The sequence below is a fragment of the Microtus pennsylvanicus genome, chromosome 1 (assembly GCF_037038515.1).
Source record: "Microtus pennsylvanicus isolate mMicPen1 chromosome 1, mMicPen1.hap1, whole genome shotgun sequence".
In the NCBI taxonomy this organism is placed as follows: domain Eukaryota; kingdom Metazoa; phylum Chordata; class Mammalia; order Rodentia; family Cricetidae; genus Microtus; species Microtus pennsylvanicus.
Window position 1 is genome coordinate 221,557,340 of NC_134579.1, and position 26,713 is coordinate 221,584,052.

At 37.2% G+C, this 26,713-nt stretch overlaps 4 protein-coding genes across 4 annotated transcripts; 3 read left to right on the forward strand and 1 right to left on the reverse strand.

Moving 5' to 3' along the window:
• Window positions 1-1,927: 1,927 nt before the first annotated feature.
• Window positions 1,928-2,863, forward strand: LOC142842629 (olfactory receptor 2G3-like). The gene has a single exon (XM_075959318.1). It carries the CDS (start codon window positions 1,928-1,930, stop codon window positions 2,861-2,863), a length of 936 nt encoding a protein of 311 aa, XP_075815433.1.
• A 4,811-nt stretch (window positions 2,864-7,674) lies between these two features.
• On the reverse strand, window positions 7,675-8,604 carry LOC142842631 (olfactory receptor 5AR1). Its single transcript, XM_075959319.1, has one exon. The coding sequence runs from the start codon at window positions 8,602-8,604 to the stop codon at window positions 7,675-7,677; it is 930 nt and encodes a 309-aa protein (XP_075815434.1).
• Window positions 8,605-17,043: 8,439 nt separating this feature from the next.
• On the forward strand, window positions 17,044-17,997 carry LOC142842632 (olfactory receptor 5AP2). Its single transcript, XM_075959320.1, has one exon. The coding sequence runs from the start codon at window positions 17,044-17,046 to the stop codon at window positions 17,995-17,997; it is 954 nt and encodes a 317-aa protein (XP_075815435.1).
• A 6,243-nt stretch (window positions 17,998-24,240) lies between these two features.
• Window positions 24,241-25,194, forward strand: LOC142842633 (olfactory receptor 5AP2-like). The gene has a single exon (XM_075959321.1). It carries the CDS (start codon window positions 24,241-24,243, stop codon window positions 25,192-25,194), a length of 954 nt encoding a protein of 317 aa, XP_075815436.1.
• The last annotated feature ends 1,519 nt before the right edge of the window (window positions 25,195-26,713 follow it).

Sequence of the window (26,713 nt, forward strand, 5' to 3'; positions counted from 1 at the left end):
CATGATGATTTTACAATGAGTTTTCATATATTGAACACTCATGACCAAGGCCTAATTTTGTTTTATGTTTGCATTCAGTATCTCATTAAATTTACTGGTCACACATCAAATATTTGAAATAGATGATATTTTTGTCCAGATCTACAGAAGAGCTCAACAAGGCACAGACTGGTGATATGAAGGTGTAAGGCCTCTCAGCCAAGTGCGTGAAGGAGCCAGGCACATGGGGAAGCAGACCCTCTAGAGTTCTGAAACCCTAGTCATCCACTCTCCTGACTGTGTATCACCATGCTATTATCCATAGAGAATTCTGATCTACTGAGGAGACCAGGGATGCCATCTGTTGCCATTGTAATCACTTCTAACAACCACACTAACATTTATGTTTATAATATAAGGTCTAAGGGCTTTTTGGAGGATCTGCAAAGATGCCTGAAAACCTTCCCCTCCTCTCACGTTCCCATTTCCTAAGATGAAAAGAAACCTGCAACTCAGCACTTTCTAAGTCCATCCTTGCTTTAGTTCCCAGATTTCACAGTCTAGATATCGTAACATCACTTCAAATTACTATCTTACCTGAAAACTTTAAGTTCAAGTGTTCAAAATATCTCTAAGAACGGTACACGCAAATGGATATTTTGCAAGCTGAGGCCACTTCATGACCTATAAATACTTTTTTGTGAATAAGCTTCTTTAGCATACGTAACACTTCTTCAGGCACCAGAAAACTTCACTCTTCACAAGGTTCCATGGACAACCCGCTCGTTTAGAGGATCAAGAGTATTTATTGTATCTACTAACTACAGATGTCTTCTGATACAAAGTGACTATCAAAACATTGTTGAAAGGAATACATGAAAAGGAAATGAGACAATGAAGACAAGATGGAGAAAAGGATGGATGAATGGCTGACGGATATTCCTCAGCAATGTCTGTGCTCAAGATTTCTTTGCTATCTCATATACTTCTAGGTTGTTTCTCTTAATTGGGCTGGAATGAGGTGAGCTAAATACAACACTGTGTATTTCCTCAGGGCAAATGGGAAGAGGCTAAGGACCTCTCAGTAAAATGTTCCCCTAATTTTAACATGGTTAGCTCCTTTTCAGTAATGTTATTTATTTCCAATGGTTATAATATTGGATGTGAATTCCAGGTAAAGGTGGCATCACCACATTTTGTTAGCACTACCAGCATTAGACTTCTTTTTGTATTACTTCTTATTGTTACATACAATTATTCAGATATTTTCTTTAATCCTTAAATTCTCATAAGTTGTTATTTATTAATATTATTATTATTATTTAAACATAATCAGGCCATTCCATATCACACAGCATGAAGGTTGGGAAATGAGGAGAGACAGTTATTAATGTGGCTCATGCCTGCTTTATCTGGGATTCATCCTTGTTCTCTGTCTGGGGTGGCTGTGCAGTGTAAGACATAGCATGACAACTCTGAGGTGGCCTATGCTGCCACCGTGGTCTTTACTTAGTGACCAGGTGATTGTGCATGGAACAGTGGCATTCATTCCTGTCTCCATGAATGCTATTCCCTCCTGCTCTCTTGTTAGCTGTGGAAGAAAACCAGAATCAGATCACTTTGAAGTAGGTGATTTATGACAAAGGATCTGAAGAATGAATAGAATCTGGAGTGATTATTGGCTGACAAAATGAAATGCTCTTTTAGAAATGACAATAATTCTGATAATTACATTGAGCTATGAATTTGGCATTGTGATTTCATCTTAAAACCCTCTTCAGAAGCTGAAGGCATCTTCCCAATTGCACTAAACTTCAGACACATAAGATCCCATCCAACACTAAGATCTTTCACTATTTTATTTAATCACTGGTCTGAAGTAATGCCCAGCTAGGAACTTGGTTTCAGGGGCGTGCCTGATTCTCTAAAAGGGAGGTGGCTGGACAATATGGATCATATGAAAATAAACATCACAGTGACTGAGTTTGTGTTCCTGGGGCTTTCATCTGATCCCAAGATACAGCTGGTTCTCTTTTTTGTATTCTTGTTTTTTTATATATTGTCAGTGGTGGGGAATATCATCATTATCACTATTATCCAGATAGAACCTCGCCTGCAGACCCCCATGTACTTCTTCCTCACTAACTTGTCCTTTTTGGACATTTGTTACACGTCCACCAATGTCCCACAGATGCTTTCCAACATGGTGGGGAGTAAGAAGACCATCCCTTTTGCCGGCTGTGCTACTCAGATGTACTTCTCACTCTCCTTCGGAATGATTGAGTGTGTTCTTCTTGGTGTCATGGCTTATGACAGATATGTGGCCATTTGTCACCCTCTTCATTATACTGTTATTATGGATCAAAGCACCTGTGTCCAGCTGGCAGCCATTTCTTGGGCCAGTAGCTTCCTGAGTTCCATGGTTATCAATGTTCTCACATTGAGTTTGCCCTACTGTGGACCGAATGTCCTGAACCACTTTTTCTGTGAGGTTCCTTCAGTTCTGAGGCTGGCTTGCACTGACACCTCACTCACTGAACTGGTGGTTTTTGTGTTCAGTATCATCATCGTGTTCATCCCTTTCCTTCTTATTATTGTTTCCTATGCCCGGATCCTTCTTTCCGTTCTCAGAATGAGGTCAGCCTCTGGGAGGCACAAGGCTCTGTCTACTTGTGCCTCCCACCTGACAGTTGTGACCTTATTCTATGGAACTGCCATCTTTATGTATATGAGACCCCAGTCAAAATCCTCCAGGGCTGGTGGCAAGGTCATTGCAGTGTTTTACACTGTTGTAACACCTATGCTCAACCCACTAATATACAGCCTAAGGAACCAGGATGTGAAAGGGTCTCTGAGAAGAGCTATCACAAGACAGAAAACATAAAATCTGTGAAGGGCACATGTGCTTAACTGTTAATATAAAATAATTACCAGCTGAGTTTGAAGAGAGAGAGAATAAAAAAAATACTTAGATCACCAGCTCTTTCATGACCCTTCATAAGAAACAGAAATCCATCTGAAGCAATAGGAATCTTTTAAATCTTTCTTCCAAGTACACAGCAGGGCTTTATTGTGTCAAAACAATTGCATTTATTGAATGAATGCATTTTGTTACTCACTGGTAAAGTGTGTATCTCCTGAATCAGGCTGTGCAATGAATTAATTGAAATTATCAGCAAGATAAAACTTTTTACCTCTGCCTAGAGAAGGTAAATAATTTTAATAAAAGAAATGTAAATTCTCAACACATGTAGTAGTATAAGTTATGTCTTTCTGATGTAAGATTCCACAATTTTGACAGTCTTATAGTCTCCTTGGAGATAGGACTTCATAGTCTACATATCAGTTCAGACTTCATGTTTATCTCAATATATAAGACCTTGCTTAATGGGATGTCTCAGGCTTTAGGGAACCCTACAAAACAGAAGGCAGTAAAAGTATCAGAGCCAGAGAGGGTGGAGTATACCAAGGAAGACAGAAAATAGGAACTCCAAGGGACCGAAGAAGCATGCACATGGCTTGCACAGGTCTTTACTAGTTGGGATCCTAGAGCTGAGAGATGTGGACACAGACCCCCACCCCCAAACCCATAGCTGGTTCTAATTAATAACCACTTTCAAATGAAAAATTGTTTTCTTGAAAGGAGCCTTGTCAGGGAAACCAATTACTTTTAAGGGTAGGGCACATGCCTAGCAGTAAATGACCAACACAAATTGAGCTCAACAGCCTGTTTGAAAGTTTTTCATCTCTTGTTCTGTCAGAAAATTTCTTTTTAACTTACATATATTATCTAGTTTTATGTTTTTCTGGGTTTCCTGTGTGTGTGTAATTGTGTGTCACTGTCTGCATATATTTCTTGTGCTTTTTTACTTCTGTCTGTTTTGTCATATTATGACTTGTTTGTTTTGTTTTATTTTTATTTCATAATTATTCCTTAGATGTGGGCTTGTTTTCTAATGAGAAACAGAGACAGTTTGGATCTGGGTGGGAAGGGCTGTGGAAAAGAACTGGGTGGAGATGGGGGAGACAAAGAGTAATCAGAATATATTATATGAAAAAAATCTATTTTCAATAAAAGACTATATATACATACATATATTAGACTAATCAATAATTTAATTCCCTTGTAACCTATTGTTGAATGACTATGTGATATAATATTAGTTAAAATGAGATATTTTTATAATTATTTATAATACACAAATACATATGTGTGTATGTGTGTGTGTGTGTGTGTACTGACAGCTATTACATTGGAATGAATGCGATTTTGAGAAAATGATCATAAGAGATAATGACACACAACAATAGGCAGAGTGTCCTCCTCTGAGCTTCAAATAGCACCAGAAGGAAAGATGCCAGGCTGGTGGAATAGAATAGTTGTCTCAGCAGAGGGAAAGTAAGAAAAATACCAGGAAGAGGAAACAATGAGAACAGCAAGAGGTGGCCAGGAAGGCAGGAGCTGCTAGGCCACGAACAAATGGTCCTGGTGAACAGTGAACGGTATTATTACTATGATGTGCACATTCTGAAGATTGATGGGACAAAATATAAGTCTTGAATTGTTTCTGATTTATTAAGGGCTAATTCCCCAATGTTCATACAATCTCCCCAAATTTGCATATTGGTGAAAATACAGTTTTCTCTATTTTGGACATTTTTAAGTCAGTGGCATTTCTAATGAAAAAAAATTATTTTGATTGAGAGAATAGTCAAATATAGTTTGGTATTAAACATAACCAACAGTAAAGTCTACATTTAGCTTGCTGCTCATGTAGAGATAAACTCCTTCAGTTAGTTTCCTGCTAACCCAATAATGGCTCCCTCAATCAAGATATCTCTCTCCTTGCTCTCCTATTGAGCAAGGAGGTCAATGCCATGAGGAGTTCACCAACTGAGACAGTTTGCCTGAGCTAATGGGAGCTCATCAACTCCAACTGGGAGTGAACGAGCATGGGACCAAACTATTCCCTTTGAATGTGGTTGACAGTTGGGGCAGCCTGAGGGGCCACTGACAGTGGCACTGGGATTTGTTTCTGCTGCATGTACTGGCTTTTTGAAATCCCATTCTCTTTGGATGTATACCTTGCTCAACCTAGATGTAGTAGGGAGGGCCTTGGACTTGCCACAGGGCAGGGTGCTTTGTTCTCTCTTAGGATTAGAGGGGCGAAAATGAGAGGGTGTGTGGAAGGAGAGAAGGGAGTGGAAATTTGGATTGGTATTTTTTTAAGTAATAAAATAATAATAATAAAAGAGTTTCCTATTTGTTTATTCTCACTTTAGACTAAAAATAAAAGATTGAAATTCATTTTTTAGTAATATCTAGTATATATAATACAAATATTTCTTTTACTGAAGTTCAAGGGCCACATACAATCAGTAAAAGACAGCTCTGATTATGTAGGTAGTCACTATAAACACAAAATCTAAATATTTGTAAAGTAAAAGAAAAAGGCAAAGCAACTAATCAAGAGTCTAATCAATTTACTCGGTAGTTTTAATATTTGGTATTTGTCTTGCTATCCTCTCCAATTTCTTTCTTCAAACATATGAAGAGTTATAAAGAGCAAAAACTTCATGCTGTAATGAAGTCCAATTAAGATAATGCATAGACTTCTGGAGGGAAAAGTGCTGTGGGATTAGCTATTTTACATGATTGCAGGGAGCAGAGAATCTATTCTCTACTATGTACAAGATATAAACTCCTTTCTTCCACAGGAATAAACTCCATGTCTTTAAATGTTGCCAGATAATGAAGGTGCACATGCAGCCCAAGTGTCTCAGACACGGTACCTTATTTCACCAGTGTAAATTCTCTGCCTCATTTTCTTCTCCTTAACTTAAGATGATTAAAATGTCCTATTATTCATAATTTTTTTCTTATCTCTGGAGAAAATACACTGTTGTTTTGTGAATTAATATAGAACTTTGTGATTCTTAATATTTATGAATAGTTTTCCTGTGATATTAGACATTTGCATTTGTTGTATTTTCCTAAAAAGTTAAACTTCATAAAATTGTGTATCTTATATTTTCCATCAATCTTAACTATTGATTGTTTGAAATATTCTTCCTGAGGGCATATACTTCAAATACAGAACAAGTACAATTGAATCTCAGTTTTATATCATGTTGCTATCTCTACTTGTACCCATTCCATCAATTTTTTTCTTTACTGCCACTAAGGAAGTAATACAAACTCTAGTTTTTGTATTAAAGAAACCGGTGATTATAAATTTTACAATATTTTATGGAGAATATGATCAACATATTTACCATTTTTATGATTATTGTCAAATCAAAAGAGCTCTTAGTTCTTTCAAATATATAGGATTTATTGAACTATTAACTATGAGATATGATAGATATAATATATTATAATATAAATATAGTCTTCTTTTCTATTGATGAAGAAATTGAAGTACACAGATGCCAAGAGATTTAACTGACAGAGCTGGTAGGACTGAGATTAAAAGTGTGAGGATTTAAGTTATATACACAACTTTTGTGTACTTTCGCTAGAAACACTTCTATCTGCAACTATGGCATAAAAATGGAATGAACTGAGGGAAGTAGAGAAATATATATAGCTCATTAGAAACAATTTAAAAAATTAAAAGTATTCATCTTCAGCTTATCACTCATTGGTGGTGTGATTATTGACCATCATAAATATGGGTATGTAATTTATAAATCAAAAGAAGTATAATTGCTTTCTCCACCTGTGGGTCTCACCTTAGTGGTGTGCTTTACATGGTGGGAACCTAGTAGAGGAGAAGTAGATGCTGTAAAATGTTACAGGGTTTCCAATTTAGCGCTGAACTATTATTCTAGAAACAGCCAGTCTTATCAAGGCTCGAGGATTGTCACAGGTCAAAGCATAAGGATTCTAAAACTCTAAGGTAGTGGACATCTGTAGTGAAACATTATTTGTTGGCTATGATAGAGCAGATGCACACATGAATTCCTAATGGCTGTGGTTGTGCATATAAGACCTGCACACGATCTACCCAGACAGAATCCCAGCATGGATGAGTAGAGAGGGTCATGAACTTTCACCCCCAAACTAGGAGCTATTGGCGATTAATGGGTGCTGGGGAAGGGAGTATAAGTTTTCTTTAGTGTAGTGAGCCGGACAGGATCGCCATTACAAGATGGCGCTGACATCCTGTCTTGTTGGAAATAACTCCATATTTGGCTATGCCTTTGAGAGCTGCGTGGGGTGGATTTGATCAAAAACATTACAAGAAGGTGTTGAATGCTCAAACAACTCTAAAGAATTTTAATGATAAAAGGTAACTTGTTTTTAAAGATATTCACTAACTTGACTAAGATCACACAGCTAAATAGTCACAGAATCTTCATATGGGTTGTTTTCTATGTAATTCATAACTTGAATGCTTGCTGTGTGAAGTGTGGCCCTTGGACCAGTTTTATGTTCTATTCATTTTGATAAGTTGGTTGACTTGCTGGTGCTTTAATTTTATTGTTTGTAAAATGAGATAACTTCCACCTATCATAGTAGCTGTAGAAACTAGAAGAGATTCAGGTTGCAAAAGGTTCTAGAAAATTCTTTTAAGTTTGTTCAACAAGAAGATGGTAACTTGAGTGACATTCTACATTTAGCATATTATGATACCGTCCTTCTGTCTACCATTTATCTGTCTACCATCAGATTTTAACTTCCGGTAATTATTAAGATTTCTTTCCGATCAGTTTTTTGAAGGCAGCTTTCACATCCTTGTTCCGCAAACTGTAGATCAAGGGGTTCAGCATGGGAATGATAATGGTGTAGAACACTGAAGCCCACTTGTCTTGGTCCAGGGAGTAGCTGGACGTTGGCCTCAGGTACATGAACATGACTGTACCATAAAACAGGGTGACACCGGTGAGGTGAGACCCACAGGTGGAAAACGCCTTTAGGCGGCCTTCAGCTGATCGCATTCTGATGATTGCAATGAGGATGAAAGTGTAGGAGATGAAAATAATAAGGATGGTGCTGAACTCAATGAACCCACACAAACTAAACAGCAATATCTCGCTGATGTAGGTATCTGAGCAAGAGAGAGCCAGAAGTGGCGGGATTTCACAGAAGAAGTGGTTGATGATGTTGGAACCACAGTAACTGAGGCTGAACGTGAGGGAAGTGTGGGCCACCAAACTGACTAGGCCAGCCAGATAAGAGCCCAGCATCAGGGCCAAGCAGACTTTCTTGGACATGAGAGTGCTATAGTGGAGGGGTCTGCAGATGGCCACAAACCGGTCATATGCCATGGCAGCTAGGACGTAGCACTCGGCGTCCACAAAACCCACAAAGAAAGCAAACTGGGTGGCACAGCTGGAGAAAGAGATAACTTTGTGCTTCGTGAGGCAATCAGCCAGCATCCTGGGAGCAATGGCTGAGGAGTAGCCCAGGTCGACGAAGGAGAGGTTGCAGAGGAAAAAGTACATAGGAGTATGAAGCTGATTATCTGTTATGATCAGGATGATCATGCCAACATTCCCTACAACGTTAACCAGGTAAACAATGAGGAAGACCACAAAAAAGATGATCTGCAGCTGAGGATCCTGAGAGATGCCTACAAAGATGAACTCAGTCACAACTGAGTGATTTTCTATATCCATTGCTCCAAGCAGTGTTTTGTGTGTGTGTGTGTGTGTATGTGTGTGTGTGTTTAAGTTTAGTTTACTTATGAATTTAGTATATTTCTTGTCATGGGATGTGCTAACAATCCACTTAAGCAATTATGTGCTCAGGATATTATAGACTATTTTTTTATAATAAAAGAAAGTTTTATTTTGTACAATACCCAAATCTCTACCTTCTCATTCAATTCAGCAACTATGACGGTGACTCAGAGGACATTGTCAAGGCTGTGGATCCTTTGCAGGTGCACGCATTTGTGGAAGATATTGAGCTTCCTGAGTGAGCAAGTTCTGCCTCTTCAACAGCCTTAACAAGCTGAGGTCATTTAAACAAGACATCAGGTTTTAACCTGTTCTCTGTGATTATTCACTGGATTCACTAGCAGGAAAGATACGGCTATGACATTCTTCTCTCTGAAACAAAACACAGGAATACCCATTTGTGATGCTTTGCTTCCCTCCTTGATTAGTTGGCTATCAATTCAATTGTAGGATTAAAGGCAATGGAAAACTAAAACAAATCAAATCAAACAAGACCAACCAAGTAGAAGGTCATTTAGGAAAGGGTGGGATGCAGACATAAACTGCCTGTCCTTTCCGTGGTTTACTGCATAACAAAGGACAAGAAGCTGAGGGAGTGATGTATTTATGGGACTGTGGGAATTCATAGTAGGTGAGACTAAATCCTGATTAGAAGCAGTTCCAAGTCAAACCCTTAGCTTTAAATTGTTACAAGAATACAATCAACAACAACAGAAGCGGTTGTCTGAGATGAATATTCTCTGAGAAGCGTCCTGTTTTCCAGGCATACATCTGTCACCTTATTCTTACTTCATTGTGCGCATTATCATGTCTATTAGATCAGCTGGGAATCAGCATGGAAAGGCCTGCCTGGAAGGATTTGTTTGGGACACACCTTTCTGACAAAGGTTTGTGTCTGTAACTCACATAGAAACCTGAGACCTGAGTAAGAGAAGAAGCAGCTAGCTCTACACAGAAGGAGGCAGAGTATTTCTCGGCTGTAATGTCCAAACAAAAATATAAAGACAGTTGTGGAAGTAATCCATTACATTTTCTCTTTATTACTCATTTTTAGAGCATAAAATTTCTTTATCTAAAAAGAAAATTCTAACTGAGGGTTAGAAAAGACGGCTCAGATGCTAAGAATACTTGCTGATCTCTAAGAAGGTTGGAGTTTGGTTCCTAGAACTGACAGGCAGCTCACAAAGACCTGTAACTCTAGCTCCTTTGGATTTTATGGTCCCTTTAGACTTCTGTATGAAACTGCGCACACATGAACATATGCATGTGTATGCTTTCTCTCTCTCTCTCTCTCTCTCTCTCTCTCTCTCTCTCTCTGCCCCTTTCTCTCTCTCACACGCGCACACAACTATAACCGAATATATATTTAAAATTTTCATTAGAAAATTGCATCATTCCTAATTACACAGAGTGTAGTGTTTGGTCTTAAATGAATTTAATCTTTAAAAAATAAAATACTCAAGTATTTATATTAGAGGAATGCAAATTAAACAAATGTAAAATACTCATAAATGCATATTAAAATAAATGAAGTTTAGATAATACACATGTGTTGACAAGGAAGTAAAAGAGTCAGAGTTTGAATCATGGTTAGTAGTAGTGTAAAGGGTGCAAGTGCTTAGCCTCTTATAAAAGTAAACCCGTAAGTAGTTATTTTATGATTCATCCATCAAAAATGTAAAGTGTTCATGCATGGGCCTAATAGACTACAGTGTCAGCACATGGTGCTACGCTACCCAAGTACAGGAAAAACTATTGATATCTTTACAATGAAGGCTGAGTACAAAAGTAATTACACTCAGTCGAGAAAACGTAAGAACTGGATACTTTGCATTATCCCATTTACAGAATAAATAAAATGAGTGATTAAGTAATTAATAGTGATGGAAAGCAGATGTACGACTGTTTGAAATACACACACACACACACACACACACACACACACACACACACACACACAAATAGTATGTGCTTCAGGTGTATTCTATGGCAACTGTAATTCAATGTAGTTGCCCCAATAAACAATCAAGAAGCAAAGCAAAACAAATTAAACAAACAATGTCCTACTTACTCTCACCTTATTACCGCATTTGAATTCATGTATTATTTTGCGGGTCACACTCCTTGGGAAATAACAACCCTCGTGGAGGGAATTTGCAAAGATATTTTATGTTATTTGTGGCTGAACTGGTTCTGTTATTTGCGGCTGAACTGTGGTGTTTACAGGAGCAAGAGCTACCTTGTAACGAGTTAGGTTTCAGACCCACCACTGTCTTTGTGTCACTCAATTGAACACTTTGGTTAGCAATGCATCCCTCCCTCCTTACAGATCCAAGATTTGAATAAAAAGAGCAGACTGTGGAAAGATGCTTCGTTCACCACAAAACACGGTGCTTGTTTTTGTGTGTTGTGGACAGAGAAGAGCAGCCAGGACTATTTGTTGCTGACAGTTCTCAGCACAGTATTTGTCTTCAAGAGTTGTCACTTGTTAAATAGGAAGAAAAGTATTTACCTTAACAATACTGAGCAAAACTCAGCTAGGCTATATCTAAACTTCTGGGTGCATTGATCATTTTGTGTGGAATATTGAATGCTTTTGGTCACTGTGTACTAAGATTAATGCTTAATTCAGCACACAAGTTCATACTCATAAATCTTTAAATTGTATCAAATGTTTATTTCATAGTTGTTGCACAAAAACTGCTGTCTTCTCTGGAGGGGGGAATATTTAATTCTAAATTAAATTAAAGATGGGTAGAAAGTAGGCTGTAATCTCAAAACTGTAAATCTGCAGACTTAGAAACAACTCTGTCCTATAAAACTAAGTCCTGGCAAAACAAATTTTAACCTTACATTCTTTACCTGAATTTGAATTTCCTATATATGAAGGCGTCTACAAATGAAAAGAACAAGGATTAAGAATCTGGAGATGCTGCCACAGCTCCTGCAGTGATTGGTTCAGCTCTGTGAAACTGCTCTTTTCAGCGTGGATTTCGGATCTGCAAATTGGGTGTGGTGGAGAAGATCTTTAGTGTTATCAGTTTTTAAATTCTGACTTCCAACAGCAAATAAAAGTTAAAACAGGCCTGAGCATTGTTGCTGTTTCTGATATGGTTAAAAGGACCCGGGGCCAAGAAGTTCCCGGACTCAGAGGAACACTGGCCAATGTGCACCACCTTGAGCAGGTGTCCCATCCTGTCCCAAAAGAGAGCTGACCTGTTTTCTTTCTGTAGTAGCAGCGGAAGATTTTCTCTCCTCAGATGGGTCCGGTGGAGTGAGTGTTCCACAACCCAGTCACAGATTGTGACTTGCCCAGTCTGTTTCAGGACCACTTGCGCCTCCCGCTGCCGCACCCATGGGCAGGAGGTATTTAATTCTTAGACTCACGCATTGTTTCCCAGAAGAAATATCATGAAATGGTTTTCTGCATCCACTAGAGATTCAGATATGATGAACATCATCCCCTGAGACATTTTACTTCCTCTATCCCCTGAGATTAATAATAAGAAAGATGTGCAGGCTTATTTGAAGATACAATGCTATAATGATGATCTGTTGTAAACACTGTCATTTCATCTTTTATTATTTCTTTTTCTTTTTTATTTATTTTTGCATATGAGGTCTCTCTATGATGCCCTGACAGGAATGGAACACCCTATGTTAACCAGACTGGCCTTGAGTTTACCAAGACTCGCCTGCCTCTGACTCTCCGGTGCTGGGATTAAAAGGTGCCCTCACCGTTTCACCATATTGTGCCCTTGCAGGCTTTTTTTTTTCTCTAGGATGAAGACTCTTGTGAGGTATGATTAGGTGATGAATAAGAAGGTTTTCTGTTTATGCCGGTGTCTACAAAGGTCCTTTGAGAAAGCCATTTCCTATAGAATGGCATCAAGGTACTAAAGAAAAGGTGATGAGTCATTAGCTAAAGATAGAGAGATAAGAAAACTCAGCTGGTTACCCACTTCCTCCCGGGACGGGAGGGAATGGGAACTGGGTTTGTTATATAAAATGAGAAAAGACTATTAAAAATTAAAATTAAAGAACAAACAAACAGAAACTAAAAGGAAAGAGAAGAAAAGGTAAAGAAAAAAAAAGCAGGACCATCCTGCCATGTTATAAATTAAAAGAAAACTTTGAGGTGTATGTCCATAAATTCAACTTTCTGTATGACATCAGTGTTTCAAAAATCTAAGCACATCAAAATTTACACATTGAATATGTGATTTTTTTTTTTAGTGTGCCATCCACGAGTGGTTTCCTTATGTAGGCCAGGCTGTGCTCACTCACTGGAGTGATCAGGTCAGATTGAAAATGTATAGAACATGGCTTCAGAGTCTCCCAAGGAAACCTCACACCATCCTGCATTTTGATAATTACGATTTTCAAGATTCTAGATATGTGTATAAAATGGGTGTAAAGGAGAGAAAATGATTCTTAAATTTTAATTTTTGGAGACTTTCATACTTGAAGACTAAATTTAAATCTTTTCCACTCCTTCATTTCCCTCATCCAATACCTCCTGTGTCCCCTACTCTTTCAAAAATTTATGCTTCTTCTTTTCTAACTGCACATATATAATCTTATTTATTATCTCTGCGTACTGAATGCAGCAATCCACACTCATCTCAAAGCAATTGCAGACGATATAGCTAATAAAGACAGGAAGCATCCCGGTGTGACATAGTCACTGAGTCACAGTGTGGAGCTTTCATCCCCCCAAACAACCCTTGGGGTCTCAATTGCCCAGTGTCTCCTCATCTCACCCCTAAACATTATCCAATGACCAACTTCGTGTGTGTATATAGTTTTCTTGTAGAAAATAACACTAGAGATAGTGCTGTTTTATGGACTCAAATTTTCCAAGCAGATACGGCCCCAGCTTTCAGAAGAGACAGGAAGGATGTGCAATAATAGTGCTTAGGAACAGAGTACTCAAAAACCATTCTCCAACAGGTTCTGTGTTCCCAAAGGCAAAACAAAGAAATGCAAAGGAGACTTGATGTTTTCTAAATCTCAGAGAGGAGACATGTAGATTTCATGGATGTCCCATGAGAAAACCAGTCCCCAGAGGCCATGGAATGAGAACCACATGCTACTTTAAGTGAGTGTGACTCCTATCTGGTGTGTTGTGAAGTCTCTGGCAACAGTGGATTACACGCAGCTGGAGCACAGTGACGGATGGTTTCCTTTGAAAGGAACTTCATTACAGTATAGTAAGTTGGGATGCTCACATTTAAGGAAAGCTGACAGAAATAAGTCTCATTATTTTTCTGTGTGTGGAGTCAAGAGGTTCAATCACTCTTTCTAAAAGGAAGACGTATACTTGCTGAGGCTGAATTGCTTGCTTGCTTGTGAATTTAGGCATAGAACAGAAACAGCAAGATCAATAGAGGTCAAGCAGTTGCATACGGTAAGGGGAATCTTTTAATTATGCTGCCTGGTGAGAGGATTGACCTGAAGCGACGTCTATTCTGCTGTTATTTTCCTTTGTTACCGACTGATGAAAAATTCCAAAAGCTCCTAGGGATGAAGAAAGTGTGTTAAATTAACCCATTTCTATTGCTCAAATAGTTATAGTTGTTAGAATAAATATAAGCAGCAATAAGTAATATGATTCCAGGGCTTTTTAAAATTCAGTTTTTTCTCTGTTTTTGAGACTGTAATAAAATTACATCATTATCCTTCTTCTTCTTTATTTCAAGCCTTCTCAGTTACCACTCCTTGCGAATTTAAATGTAGGAAGCACATTAGGATATCTTACAGTTATTTTCAGATACATGTAGATTGGCAAAGACATGTTTATTATTGCCTGATTTGTGGGTTTGATTGCAAAATCACAGCAAGGTGGGAAGCACATTGTAGAGAAACAGGACGTATTCTTATTAAAAGAGAGGAGGGATGTGAGGTTTGGCGGCTCATCACTGTAATCCCAGCCATGGAGAAACTGTGGTAGGAGGGTATTCTGTTCCATTTTAGACACAGGGAGGATCTACATAAGAACAAAAGAAAAGAAGTTTCAAGAACATGACTCACAAATAAGGTTACAAAAATGATTATATTTTGCAATAACTATATGAAGTTATAGTTCCTTAGGTGGAGATATAATCATTTTGGGCAAGAATTATGATTGGCCCAGACCACACACATGCTTGGTTATGAGCTGTAACCCCCAGCTGATATGGGACATCACTGTAACTAAGTCAGTTCAGCAGTGTGAATGGGGCTTGTAAAATTGAGCTGCCATCCCTATGTGCACCAGTGTTCACTTCAGCATTGATGATGCTATTGTAAATGACCTCGAAAGTTGACTAACCAAGATTGAAGTTTAGTTTATATTTATGCTCCAATGAGGAGCTTTGTGACCCGTGGCAAGTTAATGATTTGCACTTTAGATTTGCTCTCTGCTTATCCTATAGGCATATAATAAAATAACGTAACCAAGACGTTTAAAACAGGACTTCTTATAGTGCACAGACATAATGAAAAGCATATTCAGCACATTGTAATGCTTTCTGTCCTAACTAATATTACTTTCTATTCAATCATTAGTAGATCTTATAAGGCATTGCTTTCACTGTTTTTGTTAGGATTCTATTCTCATGGGAGTTATGTTTGGAAATGTGGCAATTGATTTATTTTTATTTTCTGGAGATGAAATTATTTTTAAGGTCTATTTTCTATTTTATGTGCATGAGTGTTTCATCTGCATGCATGGCTATGCACCACACATGTGCAGTATCAAGGAGTGTTGGGTTCCCTTGAACTGGTGTTGTTATGAGCTACTTTTTAGGTCCCGGTAATAAAACCCTGGTTCTCTGCATGAGTAGCCAGTGATGGTAGCCCCTGAGCCATCACTCCAGAGCCTAAAGATGCCATTCTCAAGTTTATCAGTGCCAGTGAATCATTGACGTGGAAAATGGTCATATTGAGGAAAGCTAATACTACAATTGTGCATTTTCTCAGAAAATGTACCACTGATTAGCTGAAAACTCCCATACTCCAATGGATACTCCTGGGATAATTCCTACCAAGACTCCTATCAAAAGATAAAATCAGATTTTGTACTCTCTTCTAGCGGGTTGCGTGCATTCAATACCATTTTCATTGTCACTGTGAGCAAAGATATTGGGTAATGCTTTAATTTTATAAAGTATAAGTACCACCTTTCTGTGAGTGATAAGTGGGTGGTATAGCATACGGAACCCTAATTTCCTGAGTAGGCTATGCTGCCTTAGTTTACTGCTAAGTAATATGAGATAACGAAAGACACCTGGAACGGGCATGAAGACTTGCTGGTTGACATTCTCATCGAAGCTGTTGCTTAGAGGATAAGACTCGCGTCTCTTCTGAGTTGTCCTTTTCCTTTCTGTTATTTTCTCCTCTATTTGACTTCACTCCATGTTGCTGGTGTTAATTTTGCTTACATTTCTATTTTATTATAATAAAGAATTTCTTTTGATTTATTGTCATCATTAGGTAATTCTATGTGCTACGTTTTATGGCCTTATTATTTTGTTAGTATGGCTAATTAAATTCATTTTAACTGATAAGGTAAATATCAAGACTGTTTCTTCAAGGGGTAACATGCAGGTTCTCTTGATAATGCTTGCATCCATGTAACTGTTTAATCAGGTTTAAGAGCTTAAGGAATCTAGCAAACAATTGCTATCTGTAGTAAATCTGATATGTAATAGTTCTTCTGTGATCTTGTGCTTTCCAGGGTAATGGTTTGAACTGCACTGGCTGCTCATGCTTTTTTCCCATCATGAGTGTTTACACATCCTTAAAGCCTGGTTTTCTAATCATTAGAGGATATTACTGAACTTTTTGATGTTTAGTTTATTTAAATCCTGTGACTGCATGAAGATAGCTTCAATTTCATGAAAATGTAAAGCATATAGAAATTCAAAGATCCTCCTTGTTATTATTGACTCACTTTTCAGAATTTTAATATTTTTGAACTTCTTTATATGTAATGACAAAAAGAATCAGTTGTTTAAGGAAGGCATGCAATGTTTCTTCAGTTATAAGTAGTAGGCATTTATTTAAAATTTTTTATCATTAATAATGAAGACAGTTATATCTCAAAATAGTTAACCACAGCACAATTAAAGTCAATAGATCATAATTCTGTTTAAGGTCTTCAGAAGCCAATACTCAAAATTCAGTTATAAGAGATTAAACTTGATGTCAGTTCCAAGATACTTTTCACTATGGTATCAATATTTTATTATTTTTAAAATAATTCATGTGTATCAAAAATCTCTATAAATGCATTTATGTTTTCACCATTATATTCATAAATATTTATATCATCTATATTCTACATTCATCTAAATAATGCAAGGCTCCAGTTTTTCTTATGTTGCTGTACAGATGGTGAGAACCGTGAAAGGAGTCCAAGGTAAAAACGAGACAGAAGTGACAGAATTTATCCTTCTGGGACTCTCAGACAATCCAGACCTGCAGAACATCCTCTTTGCATTGTTTCTAGTGATCTACATGATAACCCTGGTGGGTAATTTGGGCATGATGGTACTAATTAAGGTGGACCGCTCTCTGCACACACCTATGTACTTCTTTCTCAGCAGCCTTTCCTTTGTCGATGCCTCTTATTCTTCTTCTGTCACTCCTAAGATGCTGGTAAACCTCCTGGCTGAGGATAAGAGCATTTCTTTCAATGGCTGTGCTGCCCAGTTCTTCTTCTTTGGCTCCTTCTTGGGTACTGAGTGTTTCCTGCTAGCCATGATGGCATATGACCGCTATGCTGCCATTTGGAATCCCTTGCTGTACCCAGTTCTCATGTCTGGGAGAATTTGTTTCATGTTGGTGACTACTTCATTTCTCGCAGGCTTTGGCAATGCAGCCATCCACACAGGGATGACTTTCAGATTGTCCTTTTGTGGCTCTAATAAAATCAACCATTTCTACTGTGACACCCCGCCCCTGCTCAAACTCTCTTGCTCTGACACTCACATTAATGGCATTGTGATCATGGCTTTTTCCAGTTTCAATGTCATCAGCTGTGTTCTGATTGTTCTTATTTCTTACCTGTGCATCCTCATTGCCATACTGAAGATGCCCTCTGCAGAAGGAAGACACAAAGCATTCTCTACCTGTGCCTCCCACCTCATGGCTGTCACCATCTTCTTTGGAACAATCCTGTTCATGTACTTGCGCCCTACCTCTAGCTACTCGATGGAGCAAGACAAAGTTGTCTCTGTGTTTTATACAGTAGTGATTCCCATGCTAAACCCTCTCATCTACAGTTTGAAAAATAAAGATGTGAAAGAGGCAGTGAAGAAGATTGTACAGAAACGTGTGCTTTGAGGCCAGACTACATGTTTTCACCTTATGTCAATTATATTGTATTTTGAATGTTCCTTTTGATAGTATAATTGCTTAATACCTTTATAGGCACAAAGATGATTTCAAATAACACTCATCTTAATCTTAATTTCCTAGTGTATTATATTATCTACATGTACTCTTATCATGAATCAAACCAATACTTGATGGAGATGTGGCACCAAAATATTAAAAATTGTTTGACATGGGCTCAATTTAAAATGTACATGTTTAGATAATTGCAATTTCACACTTTGCTTCACTATGTATGTGTTTATATACATACTTATGTTTGCAATTCTCTGTGTGTATATGGATACCTTTCTTTCTTGCCAATTATTTATTTTAGCGTCTTTGATTGAGTTTTAAGCAAAGAGTTATTGTTTTCAGCATGGTTATTGGTATGTATTTTCAGGAAGAAAGCAGGATGGGGGGGGTGAGTTGAAACATGACAAACTGCATAAAGACCTCAGTGGATCCTACATGAAATTCAGTTCTGGAGTTCTGCTACTTTTTTCTTGTCTTAAACTGTCATTCCACAGTGGTCTCTTTGTGTGGGTTGGGCAGTAGGAAGACCTACAATTTGAAACAAGGTAATCCTTTCAGCATGGCATGGTTTCTAACATGGAAGACAGCTGTACACTGTCAGTTGAATTTTGGGAGCCATCAAATACCCTTTAGTGATCTGCACAGCACAGGGAGACTTGATGGAAGGAGCTTCCATGTGTTCTGCTGTCAAACATTTTGCATGAGACACAACAAAGAATCTTAGCAGGTATTATGTTAATGAAGGACTGAAGCTAAAGTAAGGGATTGTTGACTTTGCTGTCAATTTATCTATTAATGTTTTTTTCAGGGAAGAGTCGTAGTATTTTAACTCTGTTGTTACACTGCCTAAAAGAGGCAGGTTGTTTTCAATAAGCATTTGTCAAATTAAATTGTGGTGTGTGTGTATGTGTGTTTATGTGTGTGTGTATATGTGTGTGTGTGTGTGTGTTGGAAGTCACATTTGTTTGGATGGATCAAGAAATACCAGTGTGTTATAAGATGAGAAAAATTTAAATATGTAGTTTCCTTCTTTATTTTTTTAAGGCAGGGTTTCCCTGTGTACCTTTGGAGCCTGTCCTTGAACTGGCTCTGTAGACCAGGATGGCCTTGAACTCATAGAGATCCGTCTGCCTCTGCCTCCTGAATGCTGGGATTAAAAGTGTGTGCCACCACCACCTGGCTCTTATTTCTCATCTAACAATAATGTTCAGTGATTGTTTTTAAATTCTATTGTTTTAAATTCTATATTTAAAATTTATCTTTAAGGGTCAATTTTCTCCTTACTTATTTTATAAACAAGCCTGCTTTGCAAATCTGTCTTGAATCTTATATATTATGATGGCATTAATTCAATAGGTCAGAATAATTCTGGGATAGATCCAAAAGGTTTACACTTCATAGTATTCTCAGTTAAGACTAGAACCAACCCCTTTCTTCTATTAGATTTATAAGAAGTTTATTATTTCAATTATCTTGTCTCCCCAAAGAAAAGGGCTATTGGGGTGAAGAATATCTCTACTGAGGGGTTAGGAGAGGTTTGGTGAGAAAAATAGATACAGGGTACCTGGGTGGAAAGTTTAAGCAAGGATGGATCTGGAAGGACGAGGATGAAGATGAGAAGGAGAGTTAACTGGAGCAAAAGATGCAAGAAAAAAGGGATATGTATAGGGTTGAGGTCTTATGGGCTCTCACTCTCCACTTTAGAATGTCTGTTTGTGTTATCCTTGTTCAGTTCATGTTTAGAGAGTCATGTTGGCTAAGCAACTCTGGAATTCTGAGAATGAAAGAAATAGAATTAACCGGGGAAGAACATACTAAAGGTTATCAAATATCAAGTGGTCAGTCCTGAAATGTACGTACAAGTAACATTATACAGACTGAACAGGTTATTTTTAGGATTGTGTACGTATGTACACACACAAATAAGAATAGGCGTGTTTCAGGCTTTTTATTGAAAGCTGCATAGCATTTCTTTTTACCCCAGAATATCAGTAAAGTAAGGTAGAAGATTAAAACAGAGGGCAAACAATGTAAACAATTTTTGTTTGATATTTTGTGGATTAAATAATATATCTCCTGAATATTTCATTATCATGTAGTAAAGTTGGGTTGGTTAAATGATACCCAGAGAAATTGATGACAACTCTTTCAAAAATAGCGCTAACAATGCTATTAAAATCATCATCTGATTTTGATAAACTAATTTCATGTATGTGTCACCTGCAAAATAAAATTATTTGGACATTGCAAATCTTAAAGTTCTCCATCTAGAAAATGTAAGCTGGTAATGGTTTCTTACTCTGAAAAGAAGGAGGATTATGTCTAGGGAGTCTGTAATACATGTTGTGTGATATTTTGATCATGTTCTATCAATTAAAGCTTGAGGATAGAAATAACCACTTGTGAACCAAATTAACCACGAAGGTTTTGGAGGACTGTAGACAGATAGGACAGAAAGTAGTAAGGTGAGATGAAGAGGGATCTAGGCCCCTTTAGAGGAAGGAACAGAGCAGGTAGGAGAGTACTGGTGGCTTCTCTGCTTCCCTTAGCCTTCACGTTCTTACCCCTATATCTGACTCCTGAATTATTATTGATAAAGAATAATTAGAACAATAGTTTAAGTATATCTGCCATCTAGATGTACTAATTGTGGCATCTCAACTTCATTACTTGATTTCTGCAGAGAATGATGATGTAGGTGACAGAGATGGAGATGCTAAGGGGCAAGGAGTTTAGTTAAAGACACAGTCACATAACCTGTGCCTTGCAGGGTCAGAGCTCAAGCGTATGTAGCCTTTGTCCTCAACTGCTGGGTGTCCTCTCCACTATGCTGTTCCATAATTATTATCTGTGCAGCTAAGTTCATTACTATAGGAAGCTAAATGGAGGTAGTAGCAGCCTGACATTCTGAAGACTCATTATTTCTCATCACACAAGCTCCAACCATCACTGAATAAAATAAAAGATAGTGAATAAAGGTTTGGAATCCAGAATCCCAGAGCACTCTCCTTTGGGCTTAGGCATCCCAAAAGTAGAGCAAAAATAATACAAAAGAGAATTGAGATTTTCTTAATTTCACAGGGGAAAAGCAGTAGATTACTATGAGGCAACAGAGGAGGTACAGTCTTTAGAGATGAAAGAACCTGAAAGATATCATACTTAAAATAAATAACAGTAGTCTAGTATATCCTAAGACTCTAACTGGTGATAATTGTGCACCATTCAGCAGCTGTATTAGTGGTACTGAAGTTTGAGAGGTACTGTATCTTGACATGATAAGCAAAGGACAGAATCTATCAACTATTGAATGCAGAGAAAGGAATTTGTTTTCCTATTCGTGTACAGAACAGTATCTTCAGTCTATCTGAACTATTTATTATTCTTTACAATCAAAGACCATGCCTTCTCTAAAAAGAAGGACCTTTTTCCTCTGAGTTGTAGCTGTGTAGGAATTTGGGCAAGAACGAGAAAGGAGCAGACAGATCTAATTATAGTCAAGAAATTGAAAAAGGCAATGGAACAATATAAATATGTAGTTTGTTTAACTTTCTGACATGAAGAAATTCGCAAGCTTATGAATTTTCTCAGTCACTCAGTGACAGAGTACCAACATTATTGAGTGATGTAAATGCTACCATAATTTTCTTTATTAAATACTTCAGAGTATTAGGAGAGAAATACAGCATAAATGCTATGATTTAGAGTCATATTTGAGACAGGGTTCTCTATATAGACATGGATGTCCTAGAACTCTCTATGTGGACTAGGCTGGCTTCAGACTCAGAGATCTAGCTGGTTCTGTCACCTGAGTGCTGTGATTAACGTGTGTGCCACTATGCAAGCCTAATTCGGGTCATTTTTTTTAATAACAAGAAACAGCCAAAAAAAAAAATCTCACATCTATTTTAGAAAACTGTTGGAAATTTAAAACTAGAAACCTTCGTCTTTGGGACAGCAGTTTGAGAAATTTCAGCAGCATGAAGGTAGCTATTGCAGGGAAACAGAACAGCTATTTTGTTTAATACAAGGGATGGATGCTTGCTGCTCATAGTATGAGATACAGCTCATACCGTGTTTGGGTAATAAAAGGTTGTTCACTATTGGGAATTCTAACAAAGGATTTTCAGTAATCACATGCTCTTGTCAAAAAATGCTGACTTTTATTGTAACTAAGTATTTTCTATAGAGTTAAGGTAGCTCAGAGTGTTAGCTGGCTGTTCTTCATACAACTGTTCACATCACTTGCTGACATTTTTGAGTGATCACAAATGCTAATAGAATGAGACTTTGAGCATAAACGTGGAAGACATGAGGCAAAACTGGTAATTCCCAGCAAGTTGATGATTCATAAGTTACATTTCTTCTCTATGCAAAGGAGATCACACTGTTTAACCCTATGAAAACTAAAAAATAAAAATAATAAAAATGAACAATTAACAATCATGTCATGTAAAGGATGTCATTAAAAATTTATACATTAAGTATGTAGGTTTTTTCTGTTAATTATTATTATTGCATCTGAGGCATTTTATTATTATTTCTTTTGTTATACTCTCAGGATCACGTGTTGGGAAGGAGAAAACAAAATAAAATCCATTATTCTTTTCTTTGCTTCTAAAATTGTTATTGAGGTTCACAGACAATTATTCTGTGAAAGTGGATCCAGGGTATCCATCTGTGCCAGGGGCCCATAGGCATAATGCAATATGGTGTTGAAGATGGGAAAATTTTGTGCATCACAAAATCTATGTTATGCTTTAGGATGCACCACTGGCTAGAGAGTGCCGCCATGCTTCCTTAACCTCAAACGTGAAGATGATACCACACAGTCTTTTGACAGTACCTGATAATACTCCACCATTGGTTTGTGGGGAGACTCATATGGCATTGCAGGCGCAATGACACCTTCATCATCTTATACACCTCAATGAGTGATGCAGAATTCCGTGCTTTGTCTCATCATTAAAGAATTTACACCTAGTCTAGCATATTTTTTACTAATTAATTATTTGAGAACTTGATTATAATTGAAACAATCTACTGATAGTTATAGCCATCAACATTTTATTTGGAAAATATAGACTGGACATCTAGATTGGGATTTACTTTTTACTGTTTGTACTATATCTCTCTCCAGTGCTGTTTGCAAGAGATTGATTCTTCCACTTAAATTACTATAGATAATTTAATTGCATTAAATTATATAGATCCAATGTAATGCTAGAAAACTCCTTATGCTACTTCTAGTGTTTTTGTGTTTATTAATTATTATTATTAAATTGCTTTTCACTGATAGTTAAAATTAAAATGAGCTATATTTTTATATTCTAATGAGCTAATGGGTGAGCATTTTATACATACATGGTATATGACATATAAATGAGGTTATCGTACCTATTTTTCACATTTTATTGTTCATTAAGTGGAAATCATACAAAATACTTTATTTAAGGTAATGGAGAGGTTCAGTTTATCATAGCAATACATTCTCAACCCATGGTAGGATCGTTATGATTCTGTGATTCTCAGTTACAGGCTTGCAGTGTTCTGGAAGATCTTGCTTTTTTGATCATGGCTTTTATGTCAATTTTGAAATCTGATTCTCCACCTACTAAAAATTCTAAATATTAAACAGACGAATATTTTTATAGTTGCTAATTCTCTAAAATTAGTATGGTACTAAAACCCTACAGGCTATATCAGGATATCCCCAATTTCTTTCTATGGTTGTAACAACTCATAGATCATTCCCTCCTTCACAAGTTCAACTAATTGCTATTGTTCTCACTGTTGACTCTTTTTTGATCACCTTTTATTTTTTTAACTTTTTACTTTAAGACTCTGAAGAAATACTCTGTGCTTTAAAAAATGTGCCATTTTCTCCAGAAAAATATCATTTTAATTATAATAACTAATAAACACAAATAACTATTAAGGATATGTTGTAATTAACCAATAAATGAAATGAAATGCAGCCAAAGATAATCAACAATAAAGTATTTGTCTCAAGGTCCTTAGGAGGTGGCACAAAATTTTCAGATACAATATTTTTAACATCATACCAGGTGCATTAATATATTATTGATCTCCTCAGTTTTCACTATTCTTTTAGAATTTACATGTTTTAGATATATAGTTATGTTTGTGCAATGCAACTTCTCTTATGTTGCAGTACAGATGGTCAGAATCGTGAAAGGAGTGCAAGCTAAAAATGAGACAGAAGTGACAGCATTTATCCTTCTGGGACTCTCAGACAATCCAGACCTTCAGAACATCCTCTTTGCATTGTTTCTGGTGATCTACATGATAACCCTGGTGGGTAATTTGGGCATGATGGCACTAATTAAGGTGGACCGCTCTCTGCACACACCTATGTACTTCTTTCTCAGCAGCCTTTCCTTTGTCGATGCTTCTTCCTCCTCAACTGTCACTCCTAAGATGCTGGTAAACCTCCTGGCTGAGGATAAGAGCATTTCTTTCAATGGCTGTGCTGCCCAGTTCTTCTTCTTTGGCTCCTTCTTGGGTACTGAGTGTTTCCTGCTAGCCATGATGGCATATGACCGCTATGCAGCCATTTGGAATCCCCTGCTGTACCCAGTTCTCATGTCTGGGAGAATTTGTTTCATGTTGGTGACTACTTCATTCCTCGCAGGCTTTGGCAATGCAGCCATCCACACAGGGATGACTTTCAGATTGTCCTTTTGTGGCTCTAATAAAATCAACCATTTCTACTGTGACACCCCGCCCCTGCTCAAGCTTTCTTGCTCTGACATCCATGTCAATGGCATCGTGATCATGACTTTTTCCAGTTTTACTGTCCTCAGCTGTGTTCTGATTGTTCTCATTTCCTACCTCTGCATCCTCATTGCTATATTGAGGATGCCTTCTGCAGAAGGAAGACACAAAGCATTCTCTACCTGTGCCTCCCACCTCATGGCTGTCACCATCTTCTTTGGTTCTATTCTCTTTATGTACTTACGGCCTACTACTAGCTACTCGATGGAGCAGGACAAGGTTGACTCTGTGTTTTATACAGTAGTGATTCCCATGCTAAACCCTCTCATCTACAGTTTGAAAAATAAAGATGTGAAGGAGGCAGTGAGGAAAATCATACAGAAACATGTGTTATAATTCTATGCTCTTCATCCTTAGGCTGTGCAGGATGTTGTAGATTTTAAAATTTGCTGTCTGATTTCTTAAGTTGTTTCTATGTATTGAAGTTGATATATTGGAATTACAGATACTTTTTTGATACAGAAAAGAGATTTACTTTCCTTATAGCTCTGGAGGTCTGGGTATACTGCTGACATCAGCTGGGCTTGGGTAGGGACCTCATGGAAGATGTTACAGATACTTCTTAATCTCCTTCATGTCAGAAATATGTCTTTTGGACCCATCTGATAAATACAAATCATAAATAAAATGTGTGTACTCTCTAGTAGAATCAGAAATTTTTCCAAGACAATTTTTTTCAATATGATCAATGTCATACATGGAAATTAACTATGCATTTTGAATTGCCAAAACATCAGTTATATGATAAATATTTGAATCATGATAGGCACATTTAACTAATTTATCAGATATGCATTACCAATATCATCCTCATTTTTCTCACACTGCACTCATGAATACCATAGATAATTAAACGTCTTATCAATTATTAAGGAATTTGAACAGCAGCCATTAGATGGAAATATTTTGATCTTCTTAAATTATTTGAAACACGGCAGAATTCTAAGCGTTTCTGTGTTTTATTTATATTTCTTCCAGGATGGCATAGAGTTGTTATTAAACATTTGTTAAATTAGATATGAGTATTGTGTTTTTCATTAGGGTAGGAGAAAATCAATGCTGGAGCAATGTGACAACTGATATTTTTGATAATATGCCACAATGAAGCAGAGTCTGTGAAGTTTAGAACCAAAGGAGTGTCTAATGCTTGCTTCTTTCCACTCTGTCAGCTGCCTCAGATCATGAGGAAAAAACACCGCTGTCCTGCTATGATCCAAATGTTGTTATTGTGTCTCTGAAAATAAATTATGGAGGACTGATGGCAATTTGTCTCATCCAGGCAACATTTCTAGTGTTCTAAATTCTCTTAACAATTAGACAAGCTTTACTTCCTTACTTCAGTAATAAATAAAGAGTTGCAATACATAAGTTTCCAGATTATCATAGATACAATCTTACAGAAGAAATGAATTATTTCTGATTATTTTTGTATACTTTATTTCCTTAACTTTGACATGATCTATAATAACATTGAATTAGGGACTTACTCTTCTATAATTAAAAATCAACCAGAGCTACATTGTCTTTGTTTTGTGATATTTCTAGTCTTTCATACAATAAATATGGATGCCCTGAACTTTTGCAGGTTTGGGGGCCACAGCCATGTGAACGCACCTCTGCAACAGTCGTGTTATGTCCAAAAAAATGCTTTGCTGCAGATGTCTAGTACCTCTCTTCTTGCAATTTCTCATCCCCTTCTTCACTGCTCACCCCTGAGCTTTGAAGGCAGGGAGTGTTATACAGACATTGAATTAATAGTAACGCTTTACAGTCTCTTGTTCTCTCACAATAACCAGTTAAGAGTCTCTATTAATCTCCATTTACTATAAAAGGAAGGTTCTCTGATAAGGACTGA